General features: G+C 37.6%; 1 protein-coding gene across 23 annotated transcripts in view; it reads left to right on the plus strand.

Annotated features, from left to right (window-relative positions):
• The window catches only part of HDAC9 (histone deacetylase 9), a 900,368-nt gene that overhangs the window by 487,444 nt on the left and 388,257 nt on the right, over positions 1–24,667 (plus strand). For 7 of the 23 annotated variants that reach the window (XM_017526856.2, XM_017526841.2, XM_017526846.2 and 4 more), the window contains 4 exons: positions 15,593–15,834; positions 20,663–20,813; positions 21,878–21,998; positions 24,190–24,311. In XM_017526856.2, coding sequence (XP_017382345.1) covers positions 15,593–15,834; positions 20,663–20,813; positions 21,878–21,998; positions 24,190–24,311 — 636 coding nt within the window. Of the gene's footprint in view, positions 1–15,592; positions 15,835–20,662; positions 20,814–21,877; positions 22,005–24,189; positions 24,312–24,667 lie in introns of all 23 variants that reach the window. The other 16 variants (XM_017526842.2, XM_017526843.2, XM_017526852.2 and 13 more) reach the window with 3 other exon arrangements.

Genomic DNA, 24,667 nt, shown 5'->3' on the forward strand with positions numbered 1-24,667 from the left:
ATAATATGGATTACAAACTAATATAGATTCTTAGCTTCTATTACCTCAGAGTCACATAAATTGGCTTGATTCTGTTTCCACAGTGCAAGGAGCTCAATAAAGCTTTTACTCAGTTCTTAAATACTAAAGAACTAGCAAATATCGCAATACTTGAGAACTAAGTGGCCATTACAAATTAGTTAGCAGTTCATGTTTATGTTATGGTTTGTTATGACTGCTTAATTCAAAAGCATATTTGCAGACTGGGAGTTTGAATTAAGGAAATCAAAATAGTAAAAGCTTTGATTAAGAAGTTAGCTTGCTTTAACATAAATGTTGATATTTCAAGGCCTACTGATATTTTAGTCATTTGTGGTTATTTTTGTTTCCTGTTCAGACCCCTGGGAAATAAGAGAATAGTAAATCAAAGCCCAGATTGCTTTTTGCATTTTTTTTTCTTTTCATTTAGCCATGTAGTAGTTCACTTTAAGAAACTAAAGACATGTATAACTTGAACAGAATTACTCTAAGGGAGAATTGTATTTCTGGATTAATCATTTGAAATAATTCTTGTTGTAAAATTATTCTTTTCATGTTTGATAATTTAGTAATTCTTTTTATTACATGATAATGTTATAAATATTAATAGTGGAAATTCTGCTAAGAATATCTATTACCGAAGTGCAATTTGGGCAGTACTGTTGACAAACTGAGGCTGTGTTGCTTATGTCATGGGATCCCTAGAATGTTGCTTCAGCAGCTAGAAACCTCTGTGTCAGGCGGCGCCTTATGCCTGAGTATTGTCTGTGCCCACTGGTCTCATTCCATCCACTCAGCTGGATAGGCTGCACTTGGCTCCTGCTGCCGGCCTGGATCCCACACCTGCGAAGTACAAGCAAGGCATGGAGTGTGAAGGGTGTGTGGGCGAGTGAGCACAGGGTCTAGCCATTGCACACAGCCAGGCACATTGGCTGCTGTGGCCAGTCAGGCAGTTCCAGGCAACAGCACAGGTGCCAGCTCCATGTGAGGCTGAGGCTGGACCACGCGCGCTGCACACAGCTTTCACTGCAGGCACCTGTGTCTGGATGAAGTCAACACAGTGGCACTCAGAAGCTTGGAGATACCTGGAACCACAGATCCCCAAAGAGGGTGTCACAGCCCTGGCTTATGGAGCAAAGGGCCACAACTGTTCTCTCCTTCTCATTGCCCACAGCATGGGGAGCGGAAGGGCGTGTTCCTGTATGTTTGTGTTACAGCTCTTTTAGTTCTGCCATTTGACGTATCTTGAGTTCTTCTTTCATGCCCAGGAAGAATAAGGTATGTGGACAACTGGAGGCTGTGCAAGGCAAATAGGAGCTTCATTGATCAGCAGAATAGTTCTGAGGAGAGCTGAAGTGGGCAGCTCCTTAATGCAGGAAGGTCATCCCAACATGTGTTCAGCTCTCAGCAGAGAGGAGACCCACAGTGGGTAGTTCCTTCCCATAGTTAGTGATCCAGGTATCTGTGCAGCCCTAACCTCTCCTCAGAGGAGAGGTGACCCAGAGTGGTAAGCTCCTATCAGCAGGCAGGTTATCCCATCCTCTGCCTGAGTCTGGTTGAGTCCGGTGGTTTTTATGTCCTTCAGAGGAGAGGAAGTGCATGCTAATTGGTCCGTGAATGGCCATGGGTGGGCCCGGATAAAACACTGTAAGTTCTCACTCTGGTCCACGGAACCGACAGCCTGGCCAGGCTTTTGGCTCTCGCTGTCTTGAAGGTGGGACTTCACCAGGGACCCTCCCCTTTCTGCCCAGGAGCTTGTCTGCCTCCTGCCACCATCAATTATGTTGTTCATGGTGCCCAGGCTGTTCCTGCCGAAGGGCACCTGCAGGCCCTTGTTGGGCTGCCCTCAGCCTCCCTCTCATGCTCATTGGCACCTAAGTCCAGAGGAGGCCAAGACGGCAGGGGGCTGGCGTGTCCATGCTGCCCCAGCCGGATTGCCACCAGTGCCTGGGCTTGGCCTCAATTTTGCTCCAAAATCAGAGCAAGTTCCAGGAGCATGGAGAGTCCAGGCAGCAGGAGCAGGCACTTCCAAGCCTGTGAGGAGCAGGGATGTCTGGGTCCACAGCTGCAGCTAGGCAACTCAGAACGAGGTGGGGCTCTACCTGTTCTCAGCTCCTGTGGGGTCCATGGAATGGGCAGCCCCTGCCACAGCTGCAGCCATTTTCATGGCAGCAGCCGTTCTGGACAGGCCAGCCACTGCCATCATGTGTTTTTCCATTTTCTGTTTTTGGTGATAGCAAATTGAAACTTCTTAATTTACTTTTCCTGAAAAAAAGTACCAATGAGCATTTCAGCATGTCTTAAAAAAAGATCAACTATTGGTTATTTTAGCTAAAATGTCAAAAATATCTTAATAACTTTAAGAAGATTTACCTTTCATATTTATATTTATTAATTTAATTCTTTATCTTTCAAATGGAAGATTTGAAGAAAACTTAGCTTGCAGCTTACCAGTTCTAGTGTAATTTTCAAATAATTTAATATGAAGTATTCAATCATGAATTAGGCATTATTATTTAAATAATTCATGATGTGTCCTATATTGGGTTATCCCTACTGAGGCAAACAGCATGAATGGGTAAGTTTTATTTTCCTCAGTATTCTCTTACCCCATTGTGATGGTTGTCACATATCAGCACATTGAATTTTAAAGAGATACGGCGGAGTCTAGGAAATGCAAAATGACACCTTGGGGTGGAAAACCTTTTCAGATTGTTTTCAAACTTATGCACTGTTGCCAGAAAAGCATTCACTTTATAATTTAAGTAGTAAAGCAGAATATATTTGTAATGCAAACAGTCAAAAAGCCCAGCAAGTAAGTGCTTTAGGATTTTAATTGGGTATGTGTGTATGTGAACATATACATGCAGATGTGCACATATGTTACTAATTTTATTTCTATAATATTTTTGTGATTATTCCTTCATTCATTGATTCTACACGTGCACTGAGGCCAAATTTCATGAAGCCTTACTATGTTTTCATGTACTAAGCACTGAAAACATAGTCCTTACCTTCATGAAATTTGAAGTAGTGGTAAAGATAGACAAATGAACGTTATGAAAAGAACTGCAAAATTTAATGGGAAAATTAAATAAAACTCAGGAAAACATCTATATTAAATCACGTTTTAGCTAAGATATGAAGGATAAGACTAATCTTGAAAAACGTGTTAGTATTGCGGGGGTAGTTTTAGGAAGAGAGAACATATATGGAAAATCTGAGACCCTAAAATGCATAGCATGTCTAAGGAACTGAAAAATCACTGTGGCTTGAGTAAGTGGAGGACAGGTAGTATTGAGGCTGGAAATACACAGAGAAAGCACCCTCTGGAGAAACAGGCCAGCCATGTTAAAGACAGGGGCTCCACTGATGCATGTGCTAGCCAGGAATATAAGATGGGGGCTTTAATAAAACAGGCAGCTATGGTGGAGAGACTTTGATGGCTTCGAAAACTATTTAGGAGTAGAGACTGGGTGAGGTGACTCACAACTGTAATCCCAGCACTTTGGGAGGCCGAGGTGGGCAGATCACTTGAGGTCAGGAGCTCAAGACCAGCCTGGCCAATGTTAGTGAAACCCCACCTCTACTAAAAATACAAAAATTAGCCTGGCGTGATGGTACACACTTGCAGTTTCAGCTACTCAGGAGGCTGAGGCAAGAGAATCACTTGATCCTGGGAGGCAGACGTTGCAGTGAGCCAAGATCACAAGATCATACCACCGCGCTCCAGCTGTCAAAGCCTCTGTCTCAAAAAAAAAAAAAAAAATTAGGTGTAGGAAAGATAATTTCTGTCAATTAGATATACGTAATAAAAGAGAGAAGAGTCACTATCACTTCCCTGTTTCTTTTCTGTCTGAAATTATAAAAAACAGGGATACTGGAGAAAGAACAGTAATAGACAGCTAACGAGAGTCCCAGCAGTAGGTGTACATTTGGTGGAATAGATGTTTAAGCTGGAGAGAGAATTGTCAACATAGAGGAAGCAAAGCCCTGGGAATGGAAGAGATCTGCAGAGAGAGAGAAAGAGAGAGAGACACAGAGAGAGACAGAGACAGAGAGACAGAGGCTCTTTTCCATTAGTCTCCCATTCCATGACATACTTCCACTAGACATAAACCGTACCTTCATGCCTTTATCCTTCATGCCTTTATTCTACTTTAAAACATCTAATGTCAATTAGTGTTCACAATATAAGATAAGGGAAACTTACTAGTCTCATTTACATCTCACAACTAAATAGACCAGATTTTATCAGAGAATAAACCCAGAGGCTACTGAGGGGTTGAAGAACTTGTCTCTCTGTAGTCTGATCGTGGTGGCCATGGCTTCTGCCCACTGCTTGTTTTGTGAAATAACCAAGTCTCCTGTCTACCTTTCTGATCTTTCTTTCCACCTAGAAGAGTCCAATCACACGTCATTTGCAGTTTCCTTTTTGTCTCCTATTCCTGCGTACATGCTGTCCTGACCTGAGTTCACATCTCTGTATTTTTGGTGGTGTAGGGAGGGTTAGGCAAGGTTTTTTTTTTTTTTTACTCCACCTGAAATAATCAATGGCTTCTCTTTTTAAAAGTTTCTCTGCAACAAGTAACATAGGACCTTAGTTTGCAGTTAAAGGCCTGTCTCATGCCTTTCGCCTGTTCACAAAATCTGCTTCCTTTGCCCCACCCTGCCCAGTCCCATTTTACATGTACTTTATTGTGAGCTTTGGCAAGCAGGGACCACATTATACTTTTTATTTCTGTTTCCATTATATTTAGCAGAGGAATAGCATATGCTCAAAAAATGTTTCTTGAATTAAGTTGATAAGGAAGACATGGACAAGAAATATAGTGTAAAAGGCTAGAAGGAAACTATGTGTTAGAAATTGTGGTTTAGCCTCCAAAAAAGGTAGCAAGAGATAAGTCTAGAGCCGGCGCGGGGGTGGTAGTGAAAGCTGTCTGTGATGAAATTTGTTGGGGCAAACAGTATTTACCATACCCAATCCATAATATATAATGTAAATAGAAAGAATGGAACCTAATAAAAGGACTTGTTAAAAAAATAAATAAATGAAAAAGTCTTGGTAGCTGTTCCCTCTCCCCATAACACATACATCCTCCCTGCTCATGCCCCCACCTCAGCCTTCGCCTCCATCTCTACCTCCATCCTCACCAGCTTAGCTTGACCTTCAGGATTAGAATCCCAGAGATCTCTTTCCAGAGTGCTCAGTGGGGGACCTAGCAGCTTCAGGGAACTGTGGGTATTTTGTGATGCTGGAGCCAGAGAAACAAGGTGGTGAGCGACCTCCACGAGTGAGGGAAAATGATTGGGCGTCAACTAGGCTTCTTCTGAGCAGCAGTGCAGGCCGAATTCACTTTCCTCTTTTCCACCCAATGACATCAAAGGTGTTTTGGCCTGTTGTTCATAATGACTCCTTCAGTATGTTAGCCTGTGGACAGAAGCATTTATGTGCAGAGGTGATCAGCTTTCCCCAGGTGTCACTCTTCTTAGTAGCTTTGCTCTGTAGACCCGCCCTGGAGGCCCATTCTCCCCTGCAGAGAGATAGAGGCTTGGCTCCAGTCCCTCATCATCATATTTCAAGATGGCTAGAAGCAGCGGTTCCACGGCCAAATTCATCATCAAAGGGAAATATAAACTAGTATTGAAGATCAAGTCTAGCTTTTTTGGGAATATTTGCCAGGCAAAGAACATAACCAATAGTAAAGAAGTGGTGCTAGCATCCTAGAATTCCGGAAAGCTAGGTATTTCTCATTGCTGTCCCAGAAAAAAAAAAACAAAAAACCAACTCTTTTAGATTCTTCAAGGCAGGGTTGATATTTCAACATGAGGTGGTATGATTAGAACCAAGACTGCGATGTGCTACTCATGAGTCTTTAGTCCTCAAGACCTCTTCAGTTTCTGTTTAGAAGGCTCCCGATGAAAACTGTAGTTGGGTTAGCAGACCAGATGACCGGTGGAATTGCATATGTGCATGCAAGGAATTTGAGTCGCAGAGTTTAAACCAGGTAACTTCCTAATCGGTATTGAGTGTTGCTATAAGAAATTATTTGTTACTGATTGATAAAGCAGCACATATCTTAGAGGAGATAGTAATCTCTGGCATGACCTGATAAGTTAGCATCAGTGCATATCTTGGTATTGATCAGAGTTTCAGAGATGATATGGTATCATCATGATACATGTTAATGTAATTTAATAGAAGCAGCCTGCCATGCCAAAGATTTAAAGTCTGCAACAAAGAAGCAGAAAAATGAAAATGTTAAAGAATGAAATGAAATGGAGTTGAATGAAGATATCTACTCTTCTTGAAATTTTGTGTATAGGATTTTCTGCACAGTTTGCAGAAAACTATTGTTGTGGATCACATATTAAGGAAGCCTTGAGACAGCTATTCCACAATCTTTTCTGAACCCTGAACTACTAATATTAAATACATATTTGATTGAACATTGTTAAAGCAGAATACAGTACAGAAGGCAGCCTCTTCCGATGAAGTTAGCATGCCCAAACTCTCACAGGTTTCCATGTATGAACGGAGGAAGAGAAGAAGCAGAATAGATCATCAGAGTAACATTTGTTTATCCCCAAATCCAGAAATTTTAGTTGATATGTCCAGTTGCCAGTGTTGTGAACAACCATTTCCCAGGTAAAAATAACTTAATTATAAAGTGGCTCTGGGCAGCATTGTTGATTTTATAACCATGCTGTGGCCTCTGAAATTATGAATATTAACTAAAGTTGTTAAATATGATTTCAATTTTTATAGCATTATATATATATTTTTTGTTGCACTTTAGGTTCTGGGTTACATGTGCAGAATATGCAGGATCGTTGCATAGGTACATACATGACAATGTGGTTTGCTGCCTCCATCCACATCACCTATATCTGGCATTTCTCCCCATGTTATTCCTCCCCAACTCCCTACCCCTGCTGTTCCTCCCCTAGTCCCCCACAATAGACCCCAGTGTATGATGCTCCCCTCCCTGTGTCCATGTGTTCTCATTGTTCAACACCTGCCTATGGGTAAGAACATGCAGTGTTTGATTTTCTGTTCCTGTATCAGATTGCTGGGAATGATGGTTTCCAGATTCATCTATGTCCCTACAAAGGATACAAACTCATCGTTTTTTATGGCTGCATAGTATTCCGTGGCATATATATGCCACATTTTCCTTGTCTAGTCTATCCTCGACAGGCATTTGGGTTGGTTCCACATCTTTGCTATTGTAAACAGTGCCACAGTGAACATATGCATGCATGTGTCTTTATAATAGAACAATTTATAATCCTTTGGATATATACCCAGTGATGGGATTGCTGGATCAAGTGTAATTTCTATTTCTAGATCCTTGAGGAATCGCCACAATAGTACCTTTTTAAATGGAAAACCTAATTAAATAATTGGCAAATATGAATTATGCCAATGAGATTTTCTGTGTGTGCGTGTGTGTGTGTGTGTGAGAGAGAGAGAGAGCCTATTATTTTGAACTCTACTGTTTTGAGAAGGGCCATATGGTTGTACATGCATAAAACTGTGCATTCTTAAAATTTTTCCATACGTGGGGTTTGCAAGTTTTTTACTTAAAACGTTGAAATAGATGGTATCTTGTTTAAGGCAGCTGATAAAGTAGCAACCAAAGAGTCTAGTTTTTGAACATGTGAAAATTCTTTTTAATTATGATATGAATATCAGCATCTAAAGTGAAGAATTAATAAATACTCCACGGTAGCTAGAGTATCCTTAGTATTCTGAATGAACTCTTAATGACCCTTGAATTAAAAAATATTTGTTACAGAAATTTAAAGCTAAACATTAATGTTTATTTCTCAAATAAATGTAATTACTATAAACACCTATATGTTTTCGGATTTTGGTTTTATTTTGAAATGAGAGCTCTTTCATTCACAAGTTCATTTAAAACTAAAATGTTTCTTAAAAATCTTGTGAATTTATAAACATTAAAAAGAAGGAATAACTATTGAACAAATAAGACAGACACTGTCAAGAATGGATGGGACTTTGTAAGATGATAATTAAGACTAATTAATATATATGTGGAAATGTTCTGACTGGGCATTTGATATATGATAATATGAATAATAATAGAAATATAGTAAATATGGCATACATTTGCATTTATTTGCAACCTCAGTAAGCAAGGTAAGTTCAAATAAATCTAGCTATGTCATAATCGTTTTCTTACATGTGTTATGAAGTCTTGAGATAAGTTTAAAAAACATGTTTTATTTACAACTAATGTGAATATTAATATTTTCTGTTGTCAGCTTCCTTCTAATTTAACATATCCTTAGCTGGCCAAGTGTTCTAAGTAATTTTTGGGAATTTGCATGTTCTCAGACGAGGAATGTTGTGAACCAAGATGATTCCCTTTATCCACTGTTAAAAATGGTGGTTAATTTTTCCTTGTCAGTTGATGATTTCTATTTATGATAATATGGCAACTGTGGACAGTGCCCTTTCTTAAACATACTGGGATATAAAAGTGACCATAACTTGTTGAAACTCAGCCCTGGTATTGTGTTACTATTCTTTCTCCTGGGGAGGCTTATTAGCCTGTCACGAAAGATGTAAGAAAAATCCAACATTCCTTTTGGAATATGATGAGCCTTTGTCACCCACAATGCAATTAATGTTAAAAATAGAAAGAATGGCTATGATATGATTATGATTAGGCAGAGATGAGCTATTGTCCAAGTAACAGGAACTAATCTAGCAGGCCAAAGATGACCTACACAGAACCATCAGTGTGCTAATTGCCATTTCTCTCTGAGTTTGATGAAATATTCATGCCTTTGCTTTCCTCTCTGCAAGCACTATTGATTTCTTGTATAAATGCTGCTATATTTAGTCTAGACAAATGGAATGTGGATTGCTGCTGAATAAATTGGATGAAAGACTGGGATCTTGCCTGCCACTTTCTCTCAGTCTTGGGCAATTATTTATAATCAAGAGCAGTTTTTGTAAGTTGAGGGTGATTTTTCACAATTTAGTGATTAGTCTTTGAACAAAGGCAAGCAGTTAGACACAATCATTTCTGTTGGGATAGCAGGTTAAGAAGTCAAATTACCCTTTTTTACAATAACTGTTTAAGAAACTTGTAGTACTTTTATTCTTATCTTTAAAAAAAATTTTTTTTTGAGGTTTGATGTTTGTAGTTCATATATAACAAGAATGCCAGCAAGAAAAGACCTCAGGGTCTCTTGAATTTTTACATTTTGTCTTTATAGGGTTAAGTTCTGACCTTTGTTTATTGGGATTTCCATGTAAAAGCTGAAGGATATAGCTTGGCTTTTTAAATGTAAAAATGAAATATATCATTAACTGCCATTGCTTTTGGTTGGAATTATGACAACTTGTTAAGTCGATGTACAAAATATCATGTTACTCCAGAGCCTTGACTGAAAGTTCCACATTGGGTGCTGCAATTAAGATCTTACACGCCATCATTCTAATTTGCATCTGAACTTGTCATGATTAATTTCTTTCCTTTCACAAATACCATGTTTAAGAAGCCATTGTCCACCAAACTATCGTTCATTCATAAATTATTTTCCCATTTCCATTAAAGTGACACATAAAGTACCATCAGTGCAAACTTGTGGTCAATCCATGGCAACATAACTAATGTTAGCAACCCAAGATTGATATCAGTCTACATGCACAGCCCCATGCACATGGACATTCAATTCAGATGACAAGCAAGGACATTTAATGTTTTAGTATATGAAGCCTTAACATTGTAGACAGAATTTCTGTTAGCCTTTGTTTACTCACTGAAAATAGCTCTTAAATTCACATGGAAAATTAACTTAGTGGTTCCCAAACTGGAATCTGCACATCCAAGTTAGTTACTTATAGTAATAGAGCACTAGATGCAGTTTGGAAAAATACAGAAAAGTAAAGAACATATCATTCATATTTCCAGCCATGATATAGCCATCTTCTGTTCTCTACATCACCAGGCATTGCTATCAGAATTTAAAAACTAATATGATATAAAAACCATGGTAGAATATGTGCTCGATAAGGGCAGAAATTTTTGTCTTTTTTTAAAGTACCAAACCCCAACATCTAGAATGAAGCCTCAGACTTTAAGCAGCTCAAAAAGTATATTTTGACTACATTAATTATATGTATATATTTAAATGGTTATCATAGTGTAAATATAACTTTTATCACTTTTTTCATTTAATGTAACAAACTTTTTAATGTTCCCACAAACATTATTTTTAATGAATGCATAGTTTTTCCACCAAATGGATGTGACAGATTTTGCTGAGACATTTCTGTAACTGGGTTTTTTTTTTTTTTTTTTTTGATGTAACAAACTTTTTAATGTTCCCACAAACATTATTTTTAATGAATGCATAGTTTTTCCACCAAATGGATGTGACAGATTTTGCTGAGACATTTNATTTCTGTAACTGGGTTTTTTTTTTTTTTTTTTTGAGTGCCGGTCAGGCACACCTTTTGTGGGTTTTTGGCCTTCAACCTTTTAAAGAATAAGCGGTGGGGCTACTGCAGCTGCACTGTATGCTTGTAAAAGTAAATACTGGACACAAGAAGTGTTGCAGAAAGGTGATTTTATTTAGGTAGAGAAAAGAAAAGGAAAGGAGAAGAAGAGAAAAGCTTCCATGAAGAGTGTGGAAGGGCATTCCAGACGGGAAATCCCGGAGGGGAAAGGGAGCTTCCACTGTGTGGGAGGGGATTCCAGAGAGCTAGAAATCCAGTGTGGGTGAAGGAGCAGGGGAATTTATCTTGGGAGAAATTCCCACCTTTCCAAGTTTTTTTAGCCAATGAAAGGAGTTTCTTAGAACTTCCACTGGAGTGATTGACTTTTAGTTTCTTCCTACGCCTGTGAAATTTAAACATAAACCATTAAAACTCCCGGTTTTAAAACTCCCGGATGGAGAGAGATGGGAGGGGGGCATGGCGCTGGGAAATTCTTGCCCTTAAAACTACGCCCCCTCATGGACCCGGAAAGAGAACATATTTTCTCATTCCCCACTCTGAACAGGAAAATTCAACTTCTGTTGGAATAGGGGCGTTGATTTTCTTTAACTACTTTTTGCTGAAATGGGGAGTAGAAGGGCCCCTGCAGTTGAGTTTTTTTCAGAGGAGAGCCTTTTAGGGGTACAGGTTGATTTACAGGTTCACGATAGAGCTTACTAGCTAAGGACATCCAGGATTCCAGCAGCAGGATTAATTGTGATCTTATGGTTTTATAAGAAATGAATATGACCAGGTGGTTAAAGATGAGAGGCCCAGAGTTATAAACGAGCCTAGGAGAGAACAGAGCCACATTCTTGAAGGTTTTCAAGCCCTGTTTTTGATTGATTCCTGAGTTTTATGCTTAAAACAACATTTAACTGGCTTACAAAATACCAGCATTTTCTCTAGAAAGAAACAGGTTTCCCTCATCTCTGTTGTTAGCAGATTTAGGGCCCTTTTATTTTTAAAGCTATGTCAGCTAAAGAGTTAAGCTGGTTTGCAGAGAGAGCTGCTTTTTGCAGAGAGAATTAGCAATCTTTTTTTGTTAATTTACTTCTGAGATAGCTTATAGTAACTGAATAGAGGTAGTAATTTTTCTAATACCAGCACCAAGTTTTCAGAGCAGGAGAGAAATACTGAGAAGGCCATGCCAGCGCCTAGGAGAGGATTGGCTTCCTGGACCTTTATGGCATTACCTGAGGCTTTGTGAGGGTGATGGCTTGTGCTGGCACGTATTCCAGGCATTCTAAATCGTGCCATTGGGTTATCTGGTTAGACACCTCAGGCCCAGGGGACCTTGGTTTCTAGGGACAGTGTGCTTTCCAGTGATTCCCTTGGCACAGGTGGGCATGGATGAGGTGGTGGTTTATTCTTCTGGGGACAGTTTTTTACAACATGTCCCTTCAGACCATACTGGTAACAAGTTCTGCCAGCCTGGCAGCTAACCTGAGACTTTCCCTCATTTGAGTCCCTGGGGTCTGCTTGCCTGAAGGTCCTAACTAAGGCAGCAGCCCTTTCCTGATTTCTCCTGATTCTTTTGGCTTGTTTATCTTGGTTTTTATTATAACCAAGGTTGCCTGGTTCAGCAATGACTTTAGACTCTGCTTTGGTCCTAAGGCCAGCTTCTGAAGCTTTCTCCTGATATCTGCTGCTGACTGAGTAATAAACTTGTTCTTTAGTATTAACTGACCCTTCACAGTCTGTTGACAGGGGAGTGTGTTTTCTTAAAGCCTCTTGAAATTGCTTAAGGAAAGCTCTTGGGTTTTTTTCCCTTCTCTTTGGAGGTTAGGTTTTCTCACTTAACAGGGTTTTGACCACTTTGTTTGGCAGAGAAAGATGAGCCGCTTTTTCTTTAAAAGTTGTGTATTAAATTGGTCTCAATTTTCCAGTATACATTTTAATGGGGACTTGACCTTGGGAATAGAAGCACCCATTTGAAATTGAACACAGGGATGCCTGCATCCCCAGTTAAAAAATTACAGCCGCTTTGACCTGAGGCGTCCCCCAGGTAAAATGGGTACTGAAATGAAAGGTTTTCTGTCAGTACCCCGAAATTTTGTGTGCCCAAGATGTGTGATTCATCTTATTAGAGGACTCTCCATGAACTGGGTCCCAATTACGACCTACCAGCATTATGGACTTATGCCCATGGCCTCCCATGACCTTTAGTGACCACCATAGAGGCATGGAACGAAATAAGCTATTAGATTAGGTGGTAAGCCTTCCAACGAACTCCCATTAGGCTAGTGAGAGTCAGGAGATGGGTAGCAATATTTCTAGCAAAGGTCCAACTTGCAGGCCAATTTATAAAACTGCCCTAGAAGGGTAAACTTTTAGGGAGAAGTTATTAGAGCACACAATTTAAAGAAGCAGGCTGGGCCGCTGCAGCTGTCCTGCCCATTTTGAGTGCCTTTCTGCCTCGCCTCCTGCTGGAGGAGAAAGTTTGCCTTGCCCCTGCTTGGGGACCTGTGGCCACCATGCTGCTGGGACTATATGCGTACCTGGGCCACTCCCCTTGCTACCATGTTGCCAGGACCATATGCGTGCCCTGGGCCACTCCCCCAGCCCTCCCCACACATCCCAGGGGCCCGTGGCTGGCATGTGAGCACCCCAGGGGAAGTCCTTGTTCTGTTCCTGTTTTTTTTTATGAGCTATGTTTTGCAGTTTTATGCTGCCCCCAGCTAGGGATTCCAATGTGCTGGCCAGTGAGCAAGCGAGTCAGCAAAAGCATTTTCTGCGGGGGCTTCCCTAAATATTACTGCTTTGCTCAGAGCCTCTGTGCCAGGTGGGACGCACCTTGCCCCACAGCTTTTCTCCCTGCCTGCTGTGCTCCAGCTTACTGTAGGGCTGGGCTTTGGGCCACCCTAGTTCCCATTTCCGCTAGCAGCAGTGAAATGCCTGGGGTGGGGGAGCGTGCTTGCTCTACCCTGCCTCTTCAGGAGCCTAACACCTGTCCATGCCTGTGCACACCTGGTTCTACCCCTGGTACAAACTGAGTATTTGCTTCTCCCACCTCCCACAGGTTTTTAGTTTCTTCCTGCGTCCACTAAATTTAAACATAAACCATTAAAACTCTAGCAGGGAGAGATATGGAAGTGGGGCATGGTGCTGGGAAATTCTTGCCCTTAAAACTACACCCCATTTTGGACCTGGAAAGAGAACACATTCCCTCATTTCCTTGTAGTTGATGATTTCAGTAATAATAATAGAAACCTGGTAAATAATATGACATTGAACTGTTTTTTTTTTCTATTCAATATTATCTCCTGGAGATATAATCCTAGAGTTAACAAACCTGAATTAAATGGTAGAAATATGTAACAACTCTTGATACATATCACCAAATTGGTTTTGCATAAGTTTTATACCAATTGACAGCTCCATTTGCAATAAATAATTGTCTCTTTGATCATATGCTTAGCCTATACAATGGAGCACTGTACAAACATGTATATACATGAGTCATACATATAATAATTAACGATGCTCTATTTTGGTTTATAATTTGCAATTCTTTACTAGTGAAGGGGATTTTCAGTTGTATTATTTGTTTTGATCTAGACATTTTACTGCTTTTATTTGCTAATATTTAGTAGAAATTACATGCCATTCTATTGTTATATTTGTTCCTAATATTTTTGTTTTGTTAGCTACTTATTAATGGTTTATTTTAATATATAAGAATTTTCCAGTTTTATACAATAAAAAAAGCAAAAACAAAGCATCCATTAAGGGATGTGCTAGGTGCCATTAGTACTTGCTGTTATTATCTCCAAGTTACAGATGAGGGAACAGAGGCCTAGGGAAATTAATAACATCCTCGAGGTTACACAAATCAAAGAATCAAATAAGCATTTAGATTATAGAGCAGAATTTGCAAATAGGTACATGTAAACATTGAAGCATTTTGTTTGGTACCTGGAGCGTTTGAAGCTTTTGAAGAGCCTGGTGCTGTGACCCATGCCTAAATCTCAGAACTTGGGAGGATCACTTGAGGCCCGGAATTCAATACTAGCCTTGGCAATGTAGTAAGATACCACCACATCTCCCATTGTGCTGATCCCAGCTTTATGAAAAAAATAAGAAAAATAAATATAGCTGGTCATGGTGATATGCACCTGAAGTCCAAGATATTTGGGAGGCTGAGGCAGAAGGAGCCCTTGGGTCAAGAAATTCTTGGCTGCAGTGAGCTATGATTTAACACTGCACTACAGCAAAAACTACTAAAAATAGATATAAAATTCTTAGCAAAAACTAAGAGTTTTTATATCTACGTTTTATCTAATTTAATTTGTATAAATTTAAATATTATCATCTCTAGTTATTCTCAGATCATCAAATCTTTCTTACTCCAATAGTTTGATTAAATACTTGTTTTAAATTTCCTCATACTTTTTCTACCTTGTTTATTTTAGGAATGAAGTAACTGAGATACAGATTATTACTATTTGAACATCAACACTTAGAAACTTGGCTACTTTCACTCTTTGAATGTTTGTAGCTGGCAACCATGGCTGTGGTTAATCACCATTTTCCACATTTTAGTATGGAGTTTTGTATTCTGTCTTTGGCACATCCAATAGTGCTGCAGTTACATTATATTACAAGCTTTACTTTGTAAAGTTGAAGATACCTTCTGACTCTCATCACAAAGGAAGATGTGAAGTGTACAAATTTAGTCATGGTGGAAGTTCTCTCTTAGGACATCTTTCCCTCAAATTGTATTTTTTTTGTCTTTGTTGACTGAATTTTTGTTAGTGATTCAGTAGAATAAGTTTTATGAATGACTGATACCAATGAACAATTGAAGTCATCTGTTTGTAAAAGGGAATTGTGGAAGATTCATGGCAGAGTACAAATTACTGAATGAAAATTATATGGCCCATTTATCAAAACTAATGTACAAATGAGTTTATATCATCACTGTAAAGAATGGCTAGAATCATTGACACAGTATAATGTCTTATACTTTTTATTTGTTTCCAAATCAATGTGCTAATTTCCAGTCCTCTATTACCCTCCCCAACTGGTTTCCTTTTTTTTCTGGTTCTTTAGTGGATGTGAAGTCAGAAGTTCCTGTGGGCCTGGAGCCCATTTCGCCTTTAGACCTAAGGACAGACCTCAGGATGATGATGCCTGTGGTGGACCCTGTTGTCCGTGAGAAGCAATTGCAGCAGGAATTACTTCTTATCCAGCAGCAGCAACAAATCCAGAAGCAGCTCCTGATAGCAGAGTTTCAGAAACAGCATGAGAACTTGACACGGCAGCACCAGGCTCAGCTTCAGGAACATATCAAGGTAGCAAATGCTTCTTTGTCTGTGACCTTACTCAGCAGTCTGCACCATGGTGGGCATAAGCATTGCCCATGGGAACACTTTGTGGATAGATTTCACTGTGATTAAGACATGGATATATGGCTTGAAGGGAATTCTGATTTTACTAGTGAAAATTTGGGGTAAGTACCTGTTAAAAACCTGTTTTGCTTCTTAGAGGGGCCTTCTTTATCCTCAGCACATGGAATCAATAGTAGGGAATAGTAACTTTCCATCCTAATTTTATATTTTCTCCTACATGATTTTGTTCATTTGCCCCATTGCTCTCCACCATAAAGAAGCATGACCCCAGAAGACCCATTTTATATCTCTGAAGAGTCTACATATACTATTTGTGAGAAAGGATAGTCTTTTATATGAAGAGAGCTGTTTTTGGAAAAAAAATGTATAGTATATAAGTAGATGTTCTGAGTATGTCCTCATCTTCCCTATAGGAAAAAATCTCATAATGTATACATTCAAAATAATAGTATAATACAAAGCTTAAGGGAGTTATAAATGAAGAAACTGGTACAAATATTTTTATAGACTGTAGATAAGAATTTATTGAAAATATTTGGGAGTAGTTGACATTTTGAGACTAAAGTTGTTTAAATTATTATAGCACAAGTGTATCCATTTTCCAGAATTTTTTTATGAAAGCTCATTTTATAATCAAATAATTCTAGATGAGTCTGTTTTTATTTTTTCTTTTGTATCCTCAGAGATAAATATTAGTTTTGCTTTATTTGTAAAATATCTTGCAACTTTTTGACAAAGACAGTTGAAACAAGGCTATTTTAGTCTGACTAAATAGATATTTAATTTAAATTTATTATGAAAGTAAGATAAAAGCAGTAGATTTACAATAAACATTTTATTTTTATATCCAACTCTTTCAAAGATGACAAATATTTGCTAATTTATGAATGAAATAAGTTCTGTTATATCATACTTTACTATTTTGTATTATAGGAACTTAATTTATTACTTGAATATCAAATATAAACACATCAATATACAATTACTATACATAACTAATGTTAATAGTATATAATTTTATCACGTTAATATGACAGTTTCTAACAAGGTAAAACTGTTGTCTTCATCTCTATGTTACTTGGTTTATAAGATGTTTTGTAACCTTGGAAGGCACTTACTATCTTATATTCCTAAAAAGGCTCTTTGACATGTAATATACAATATAATTTTTTTCTTTACTCCTGAACTTTCCTAAAAGAACTCTTGCATATTATTGATCTATAAAATGCCTTAAAATAGGAATATTTTTCTTTGTTCCAAATTGAATCAGTAGCTCATGGCTACATTTTGAAGTATAGATAGCCTTTCTTTAGTTTTTAGACTTATTTTTAAATGAATACCGAAGCATTATTTCAGTTTGACCTTTGAAACAATAATAGAAACAGTGATGTCTAGATCTGGTTGTTTCCTTCCAGCATGTTAGGATGGCAAAGAGGAATGAGTAAAATTTACATTTTTCACCAAACTTTAAGATCTAAGGAACTGTGTAGTTCATTTTGCTGCTTTATGTGAGTCATGTTTCCCTAAATACAGGGCAATACTGATAAGTTACTGCTTTAGATACTTCTTTTCATTTCTGTTGATGTCTTTTATAGCTATAAAATCAATATAAATTGTTTAGAAGGAAATTTTTTGCTTAATCTTACTCAAAAGGTAATAGTAGCAAGTAGATAATTAATTGTTCATTTGTCACAAACAAAACAATAGTGTAGGTTTATTGACATCTGGAAAATGTTGTAAAAGTGGCTCCTGTGAGAAAAAAGGATTGAGATAGCTAAAAGAAAAATTTAGCTTTTTAAATGATTTTACAAAATAATTACGTTGTTTTCTTGGAAACTGAAGAAGTAATTAAAATGTCCTTTTCAGATTAGGAAGTTTATTGTTTAAAAAATTTTTTGTTTTGTTTTGTTGTATTTTTTATGGGTAAGTTGATGCTTTTCATTAAGATTTTATTTTTATGGGGAAGTTACAGTGCACAATGCTTTAGTTATATTGGCTTTTTGAATGTTTGGCTTCTGTAATAATCAATATTTGTTCAGTTAGATTCTGTTATCCCATTTTTCCACCTAGTAAACTGAGGTAGAGGCAATAATGTTACCTTTCCAAGGTTACACAGCCAGTAAGTGGGTGCTCCAAGATTTACAGTCTTGTCCTGTCTGCCTCCAAAGCTCTTAAGTTGCCATGCCTCTCTCGTGGGCCAGAACATGTAGAAATAGAGGGCTAAAGTTTTATTTCTTTCTATTGTTTTAAACCTAATTCATGCACTCTTTGATAATGAATAGTAGCTTGGTAATTAAATTGTGTGCTTTTGTAGATTCCTATTAAAGATTAAAGTTCAAATATATTGGGGCGTTGAGTGAAGCACCAATTTTTTTTGACCAACTCAAGTATCTGTATAGAATTTAACAGTAAGGCAGAGTTTAAGCATTCCTCCTGCTACAATATTATTTTGATACAATGGAATAACACCCATTAAGGGACTGGTGTATTGAAGCCAAAACACCAAAGATTTTAATATGAAGACTAGCCAGAAATGCTTCTAACTATGTCTTCTGGGAGTAATAAGGCTGCTATGGTTGACATGCAGAGTTAGCTTCCTTATGCTCCAGAGTAACTCTGATGCCATTCTATATAATAGCTTTTTATTTTTGTTCTATTACTTTTTTGTATAAAATCAAGAGTTTTAGGCACCTATCTAATGTAAAAAACAAAGTTTACTAACTTTATTAGTACTGAAAATTACCAACACATGTTAAGTATCCCTTATCTGAAATACCTAGGACCAGAAGTATATCATATTTTGGATTTTTTTTCTGGATTTTGGAATATTTACATATCTGTACATAATGAGATATTTTGAGATGGGACTCAAGTCAAAATATAAAATTCCTTTATATTTTATATACATCTTATACACATAGGCTGAAGGTAATTTTATACAATAATAGTTTTGTGCTTTAGACAAAGGTACATTGAACTATCACAAAGGAAAACTGTCACAGTCTCAGCCACCCATGTGGACAGTCTGTGGTTGTTTGGCATCATTATCATTGCTGTGTCTGAATGTGAAAAACATGCTATTGGCATGTCTGGCCCACACACATGCCATTTTGTTACCTTTTGTGGGTGTGCTTATGTGGGAGAATTGGGGGTGTGTGAAAAAAATACATTGCAGCTAAAAGGGGGCTGGAAGGGTGTTTCTTCCCTTGGTGAAGTTAACTAAACTTTGTGTTGTATGCCTGCGTTTTGACTGGAACTCATCACATGGGGTCAGGTATGGAATTTTCCACTTGTGGCATCGTGTCAGTGCTCAAACTATTTCAGATGTTGGAGCATTTAGGATTTGGGATTTTTAGATTAGGGATGCTCAACCTGTAGTAATAATAATAATTAAAATCAGTAGGGTTCAAACTTAAAATCTAAATTTTATGGCTTTTTGAATATGTGGCCAAAGAGAGACTATTCTCTTTCTCATATATGAGGAACTATGGCTCGAAGTAGTTTAGCAACTTGTCCAGATTTCCTATTTACTAATGACAGAATCTAAGTAGAACTCAAGGTCTTTAATTACTCTTCAGTGAGTGCATTTACTATAGTTAATAGATATATATTTCTCAGTCTGAAAGGAAATGGACATCTCAAAATAGCTATTAAAAAAGAATGCTTCAGGCTGGGCAAGGTGGCTTATACCCGTAATCCTGGTACTTTGGGAGGCCAAATCAGAGGATCACTTGAGGCCAGGAATTTGAAACTAGCCTGGGGAACATAGCAAGACTTTGTCTCCACTAAAAATAATAATTAAAAAAAATTTTAGTTGGGAGTGGTGGTATATGCCTGTAATCCTAGCCACTTAGAAGGCTAAGGTGGGAGGATTGCTTGAGCCCAGGAGGTTGAGGTTGCAGTGAACTGTAATGGTGCCACTGCAATCCAGCCTGGGTGACAGAGTAAGACCCTGTCTCAAAAAAATAATAATAATAAAGAGTGCAAGAATGCATTATATTCACATCATTCATTTTTTGAAAGTGAATTCAAGGGATTCAGAAAGCTAAAGAATAGTATATTTAAATGAAGTCTTGAGGAAGTTGTTTCTTCTTAACGAGTATCTTTAATCTAAAGGCTTTTATGTGCTGCATGAAAGAATAAAGCTTTTGATATTTTGAGAGAAAATATATATATATATATGTATATATATAACACATTCTATGTATTATAAAAATATACAACCCATTGTCTATTGAGAACTTGCTCTATAAAGTTTTGAGATTTTTGGCATTCGTTTACTTCAGGTATACTTTCCCCAAATTAACTTATATCTCACTATTCTGTATTTGCTTTGATTATTTTTACACCATTTCTCAGGCTAAGAATGAAGATTTCAGTTGTTTATTTATAGTGTGAGGGACTTTGTAAAATAGACTTCTGGGCAGTCCCTACCCTTCCTGTTTCATATATTTTATATGTTCAAAGAAAAGCCATTAAGAGAACTAAAGATTTAATTAAAGGAAACTAGAAGACCTGTATGAATTTAGTAGTAAGTTTTGATAGGAATGCAAAGATAATGGAGCTGCCTAAAACTTGTCTGTTGATGATGTTAAGGCCTTCACTGCATTAGTTACTTGTCCTTAGATTCCAATTATTTGCAGGAAAAGTGGGGGCAAATATGAACTAAATAGAAACAAGTTCCAAAAGCTTATAACATTTCAGTTTTGGTCAATGATGACTATGAAACTTAAAGAAATTGCACACTCTCATGTCTTTCTCTTCTCGCAAGTTGCAACAGGAACTTCTAGCCATAAAACAGCAACAAGAACTCCTAGAGAAGGAGCAGAAACTGGAGCAGCAGAGGCAAGAACAGGAAGTAGAGAGGCATCGCAGAGAACAGCAGCTTCCTCCTCTCAGAGGCAAAGATAGAGGACGAGAAAGTAAGAGGCACCAGGGTAAACGATGGACTCTCTTTCCTCATCGTTAGCTGATCATTATTCAGAAGAAAGCCTGATAAAGAGGGCAGTTAGACTCATCAAAATTGTCTGTGTTTAATTAAAAACATAGATTACAGACCCAACTGTAAAGTTTTGACATTCACATACCAGCTCACATCATTGAGTCTGCAGAGCATCTGAAGAAACAAACATAGCATTATGTGCCAAAGATGCTAATTTCTATTGTTTTCAACCTTAAAAATAATGTCATGCTAAAGCAGTCTAGTATATGCAATCCTGTTTAGTAATCAGCTTGTATCCACATCTCCTGACTATGCCTTCCTTACTCCTGGACAAGTAATAATTGCTCTCTAAAGCCTTGCCTCCATTTAGTTTTGGCATACTCCAACTTTGAGAAGATTTAAGGCATAACACTTGCAAAAGAACTATCCACAAGAGGGAGACAGATCCAAATAATTCCCCTGTATAAGGTCAGTTCAAAATCAGGTCTTAGCAAGGTTTAAAATTTGATGACTTGAGCTGGAATTGTCAGCAATGTTTATTTGGTTAATACTCAAAGGTTTTTTTTTTTTTTTTTTAACTAAGGTTTCAAACTAGCCACTCAGAAAATATTATTTTAATGTGTATAAAGGATTTAATATGAATCTAATCCCTTAGGATAACGTGATAATTCAAATGCAGTGTTTTGTTCCTCTGCAATATTTTTTAAACTTAAAAAAAATTGATTTTCGGAATTCCCTTTTTGTAAAAGTAATTAAAGAAATCATTGAAAGTCTTTCGAAAATTTGCAGTTTAAGCAGTAGTTATAAAGCATTACTGTACTGTTTTCTAAAGCATTTTTGGACTGTGGTTTCTTCTTTTAATAGGAAAACTTTATATGCTATGACCAGCGATATTACTTCTTAATCTTTGTTAAATATTCTAGAGTCATGAGAGGATAAAACTTACCATCGACATCTGTTTCTGTCTGTGTGTGTGTGTTTGTGTGTGTGTGTGTGTGTGTGCGTGTGTGTGCGTGTGCGCGTGCGTGCATGCGTCTATTTCAGGGGCAGTGGCAAGTACAGAAGTAAAGCAGAAGCTTCAAGAATTCCTATTGAGTAAATCGGCAACGAAAGACACTCCAACTAATGGAAAAAATCATTCCGTGAGCCGCCATCCCAAGCTCTGGTACACGTATGTTCAGTGTTTGGCTGTTTTCATTCCTGGGGTATAGAACACAGGTTCTGTAGTTAGCCAACCTGAGTGCAAATCCTTAGTCTGCCATTTCCTCGAATGGCAAGTTCCTCAAATTCTCTAGGAATCAGTTTCCTTCTCCATAACAAAAGGAAAATAATAGTGCCTGTCCTCTGGAGTTGCTGGGATGGTCCTATGGAATAATGTGGTAAAGTACAAAACAGAAAGAAGTGCTAGCATTTCTGATAAATGATAGCATTTATCATCTTGAGGGCAAGTATATGTTCTTTGATGAGTGAATAACTAACAAATTACATTTTCCATTTTCATCTGGTGGATCTGATATCTATATAGTAATGTCAGAAGATTTAGCAGATTGTGATTTTATTACACTTGACTTGGTATAAGATGGAGGTCAGAGCTGTTTTCTAAAGACTAGTAGAATTTAGAAAAAAGGAAGGAAGAAAAAAGATAAGGGAGGGTAGGGAAGGGAAGAAGAGAGGTTGCTAAACACATAACTCAAGTCTTCCGTGAAAAGTTTTACCCCTGCCCACCTCACCTCACTTCTTCCCAGCCAGAAAAATAATAGCTTGGCTTCTGACACAAGCTGACAACATAATACACTGTGGTATTATCATTTTTATGGAACCATATTTCCACAAGTCCAATACACAGATATTTCAATAAAATATGGAGGATATGGTGATTTTAAAACTCAGGGCGGCCAGGCGCAGTGGCTCACGCCTGTAATCCCAGCACTTTGGGAGGCCAAGGCGGGTGGATCACGAAGTCAAGAGATTGAGACCATCCTGGCTAACATGGTGAAACCCCGTCTCTACTGAGAGTACAAAAATTAGCTGGGCATGGTGGCGCGTGCCTGTAGTCCCAGCTACTTGGGAAGCTGGGGCAAGAGAATTGCTTGAACCCAGGAGGTGGATGTTGTAGTGAGCCGAGGTCACACCACTGCACTCTAGCCTGGGGACAGAGTGAGACTGTCTCTAAAAACAAAACAAAACAAAACAAAAAACGCAGGGCAAAGAACAGACAGGCAAATCATATATGGCTAATAGATAATAGTTTCATTTCTCTCATAAAAGTATTAGCAAATGACCATAGACTTTTACCCTTAAATGTTTTTCAATCCCTCACACCATTAAAGATAGGAATAGTACTTGATTACTCTGTTATATTGATATTGTAAGCAGCCTGGGAGTTCTATTTAAAGAGTTAATATACTTATAAGCCTATTTTATAGGTATCTGCCCTTCTCTGTATCCATAAAGAGGCAAAAACACATTCCATAATGTTTTATAAATTTTAATGATTTTCATAATTTCTGTCATGGATGTCAGTTGACATGATAAATGAATCTCTGAAGAACAATTCCAAATATTTAATCAATATCACAAATGACTTAAAAAGAAACACCAATTTGTTAACTAAAACTACACACATAATTTATAGCTAATTTATAATTCAAAATTAAAGTCTGTTCTAAGAAAAAATAATACCATTTTAAAATGAGAAACAACTACATGCAAAGAATTTGTTAGTTAAAAGTTCATTAGCTGTTTTCTTAGGTAATACTAAACAGCTCTCACATGTTACTTAGCAATATTTTTGGCAGTTATAGCTACATGAAACATCCTTCAACCAATAAAGTCTTAAGAATGTATGATTTAAATAAATAATACTGGTAGAACAATCATTGTGATGGTGATACTATGTCTTGTTCATTGTTTTCATTTCATATATAGTTATAGATATTTATATCTATTAGATAGTCAATGTTTAGTTCTATAAACTGTTCTCCAGCAGCACAGTTGCATCTCTTAAATTGTATTCATCCAGGAAAAAGAAAACATTTTTAAAATCAGTTTCATATTAAAGAATATGATCCCCAATTCTTTACTATTGAAACTACTATTGAAGTCAGGAGATGTGAGTCTGTTAGCACAATGCTGTGTTTTCAGCAAAAAAGGCTACACACATGTACTCACAGGTACTATCTAGCAGTTTTTTTTTTTTTTTAAATGAAGTGGGTGAGGCTGTGGTTTGTATATACTAAGGAGAAAGAGCAAAAACGTAGCTGAGGCACGTGTACAGCATGTGCAGCTGATAATTCCTAATTCAACAGGCCGTAAAACCTACTGAGTAAATAGTGAAACTCCCTTGTCTTTTCTAGGGCTGCCCACCACACATCACTGGATCAAAGCTCTCCACCCCTTAGTGGAACATCTCCATCCTACAAGTACACATTACCAGGAGCACAAGATGCAAAGGATGATTTCCCTCTTCGAAAAACTGGTAAGTTGGTTTAACAAGAACTCTGTTTGCTCTTCTATAACACACATGTAAGTTTCATTTTGCCACACCTCTAGAGGAAAGTCAAAGGATTTGAGTCATAGATCATATACCTCCCCACCCTGACCCCAGCATAAGCAAACATGCTCACGTGCACATGCATACACACACCCTGCTTATTTCCACATCAGTTGATTCACAACATAATCAAAATATCTTTTACATTTTAAAAGTTTATCATATTTGAATTTTAGCCAAATTATTTTCTTATTAGGAATAAATAAAAATAAAATTTTGATTTCTCAGAAAATCTAACTCTTCTCCATTAGATAGGGCCTTTGTAATGTCTTTCATCAGCC

The sequence above is a fragment of the Cebus imitator genome, unplaced genomic scaffold (assembly GCF_001604975.1).
Source record: "Cebus imitator isolate Cc_AM_T3 unplaced genomic scaffold, Cebus_imitator-1.0 Scaffold45, whole genome shotgun sequence".
NCBI classification, from domain to species: domain Eukaryota; kingdom Metazoa; phylum Chordata; class Mammalia; order Primates; family Cebidae; genus Cebus; species Cebus imitator.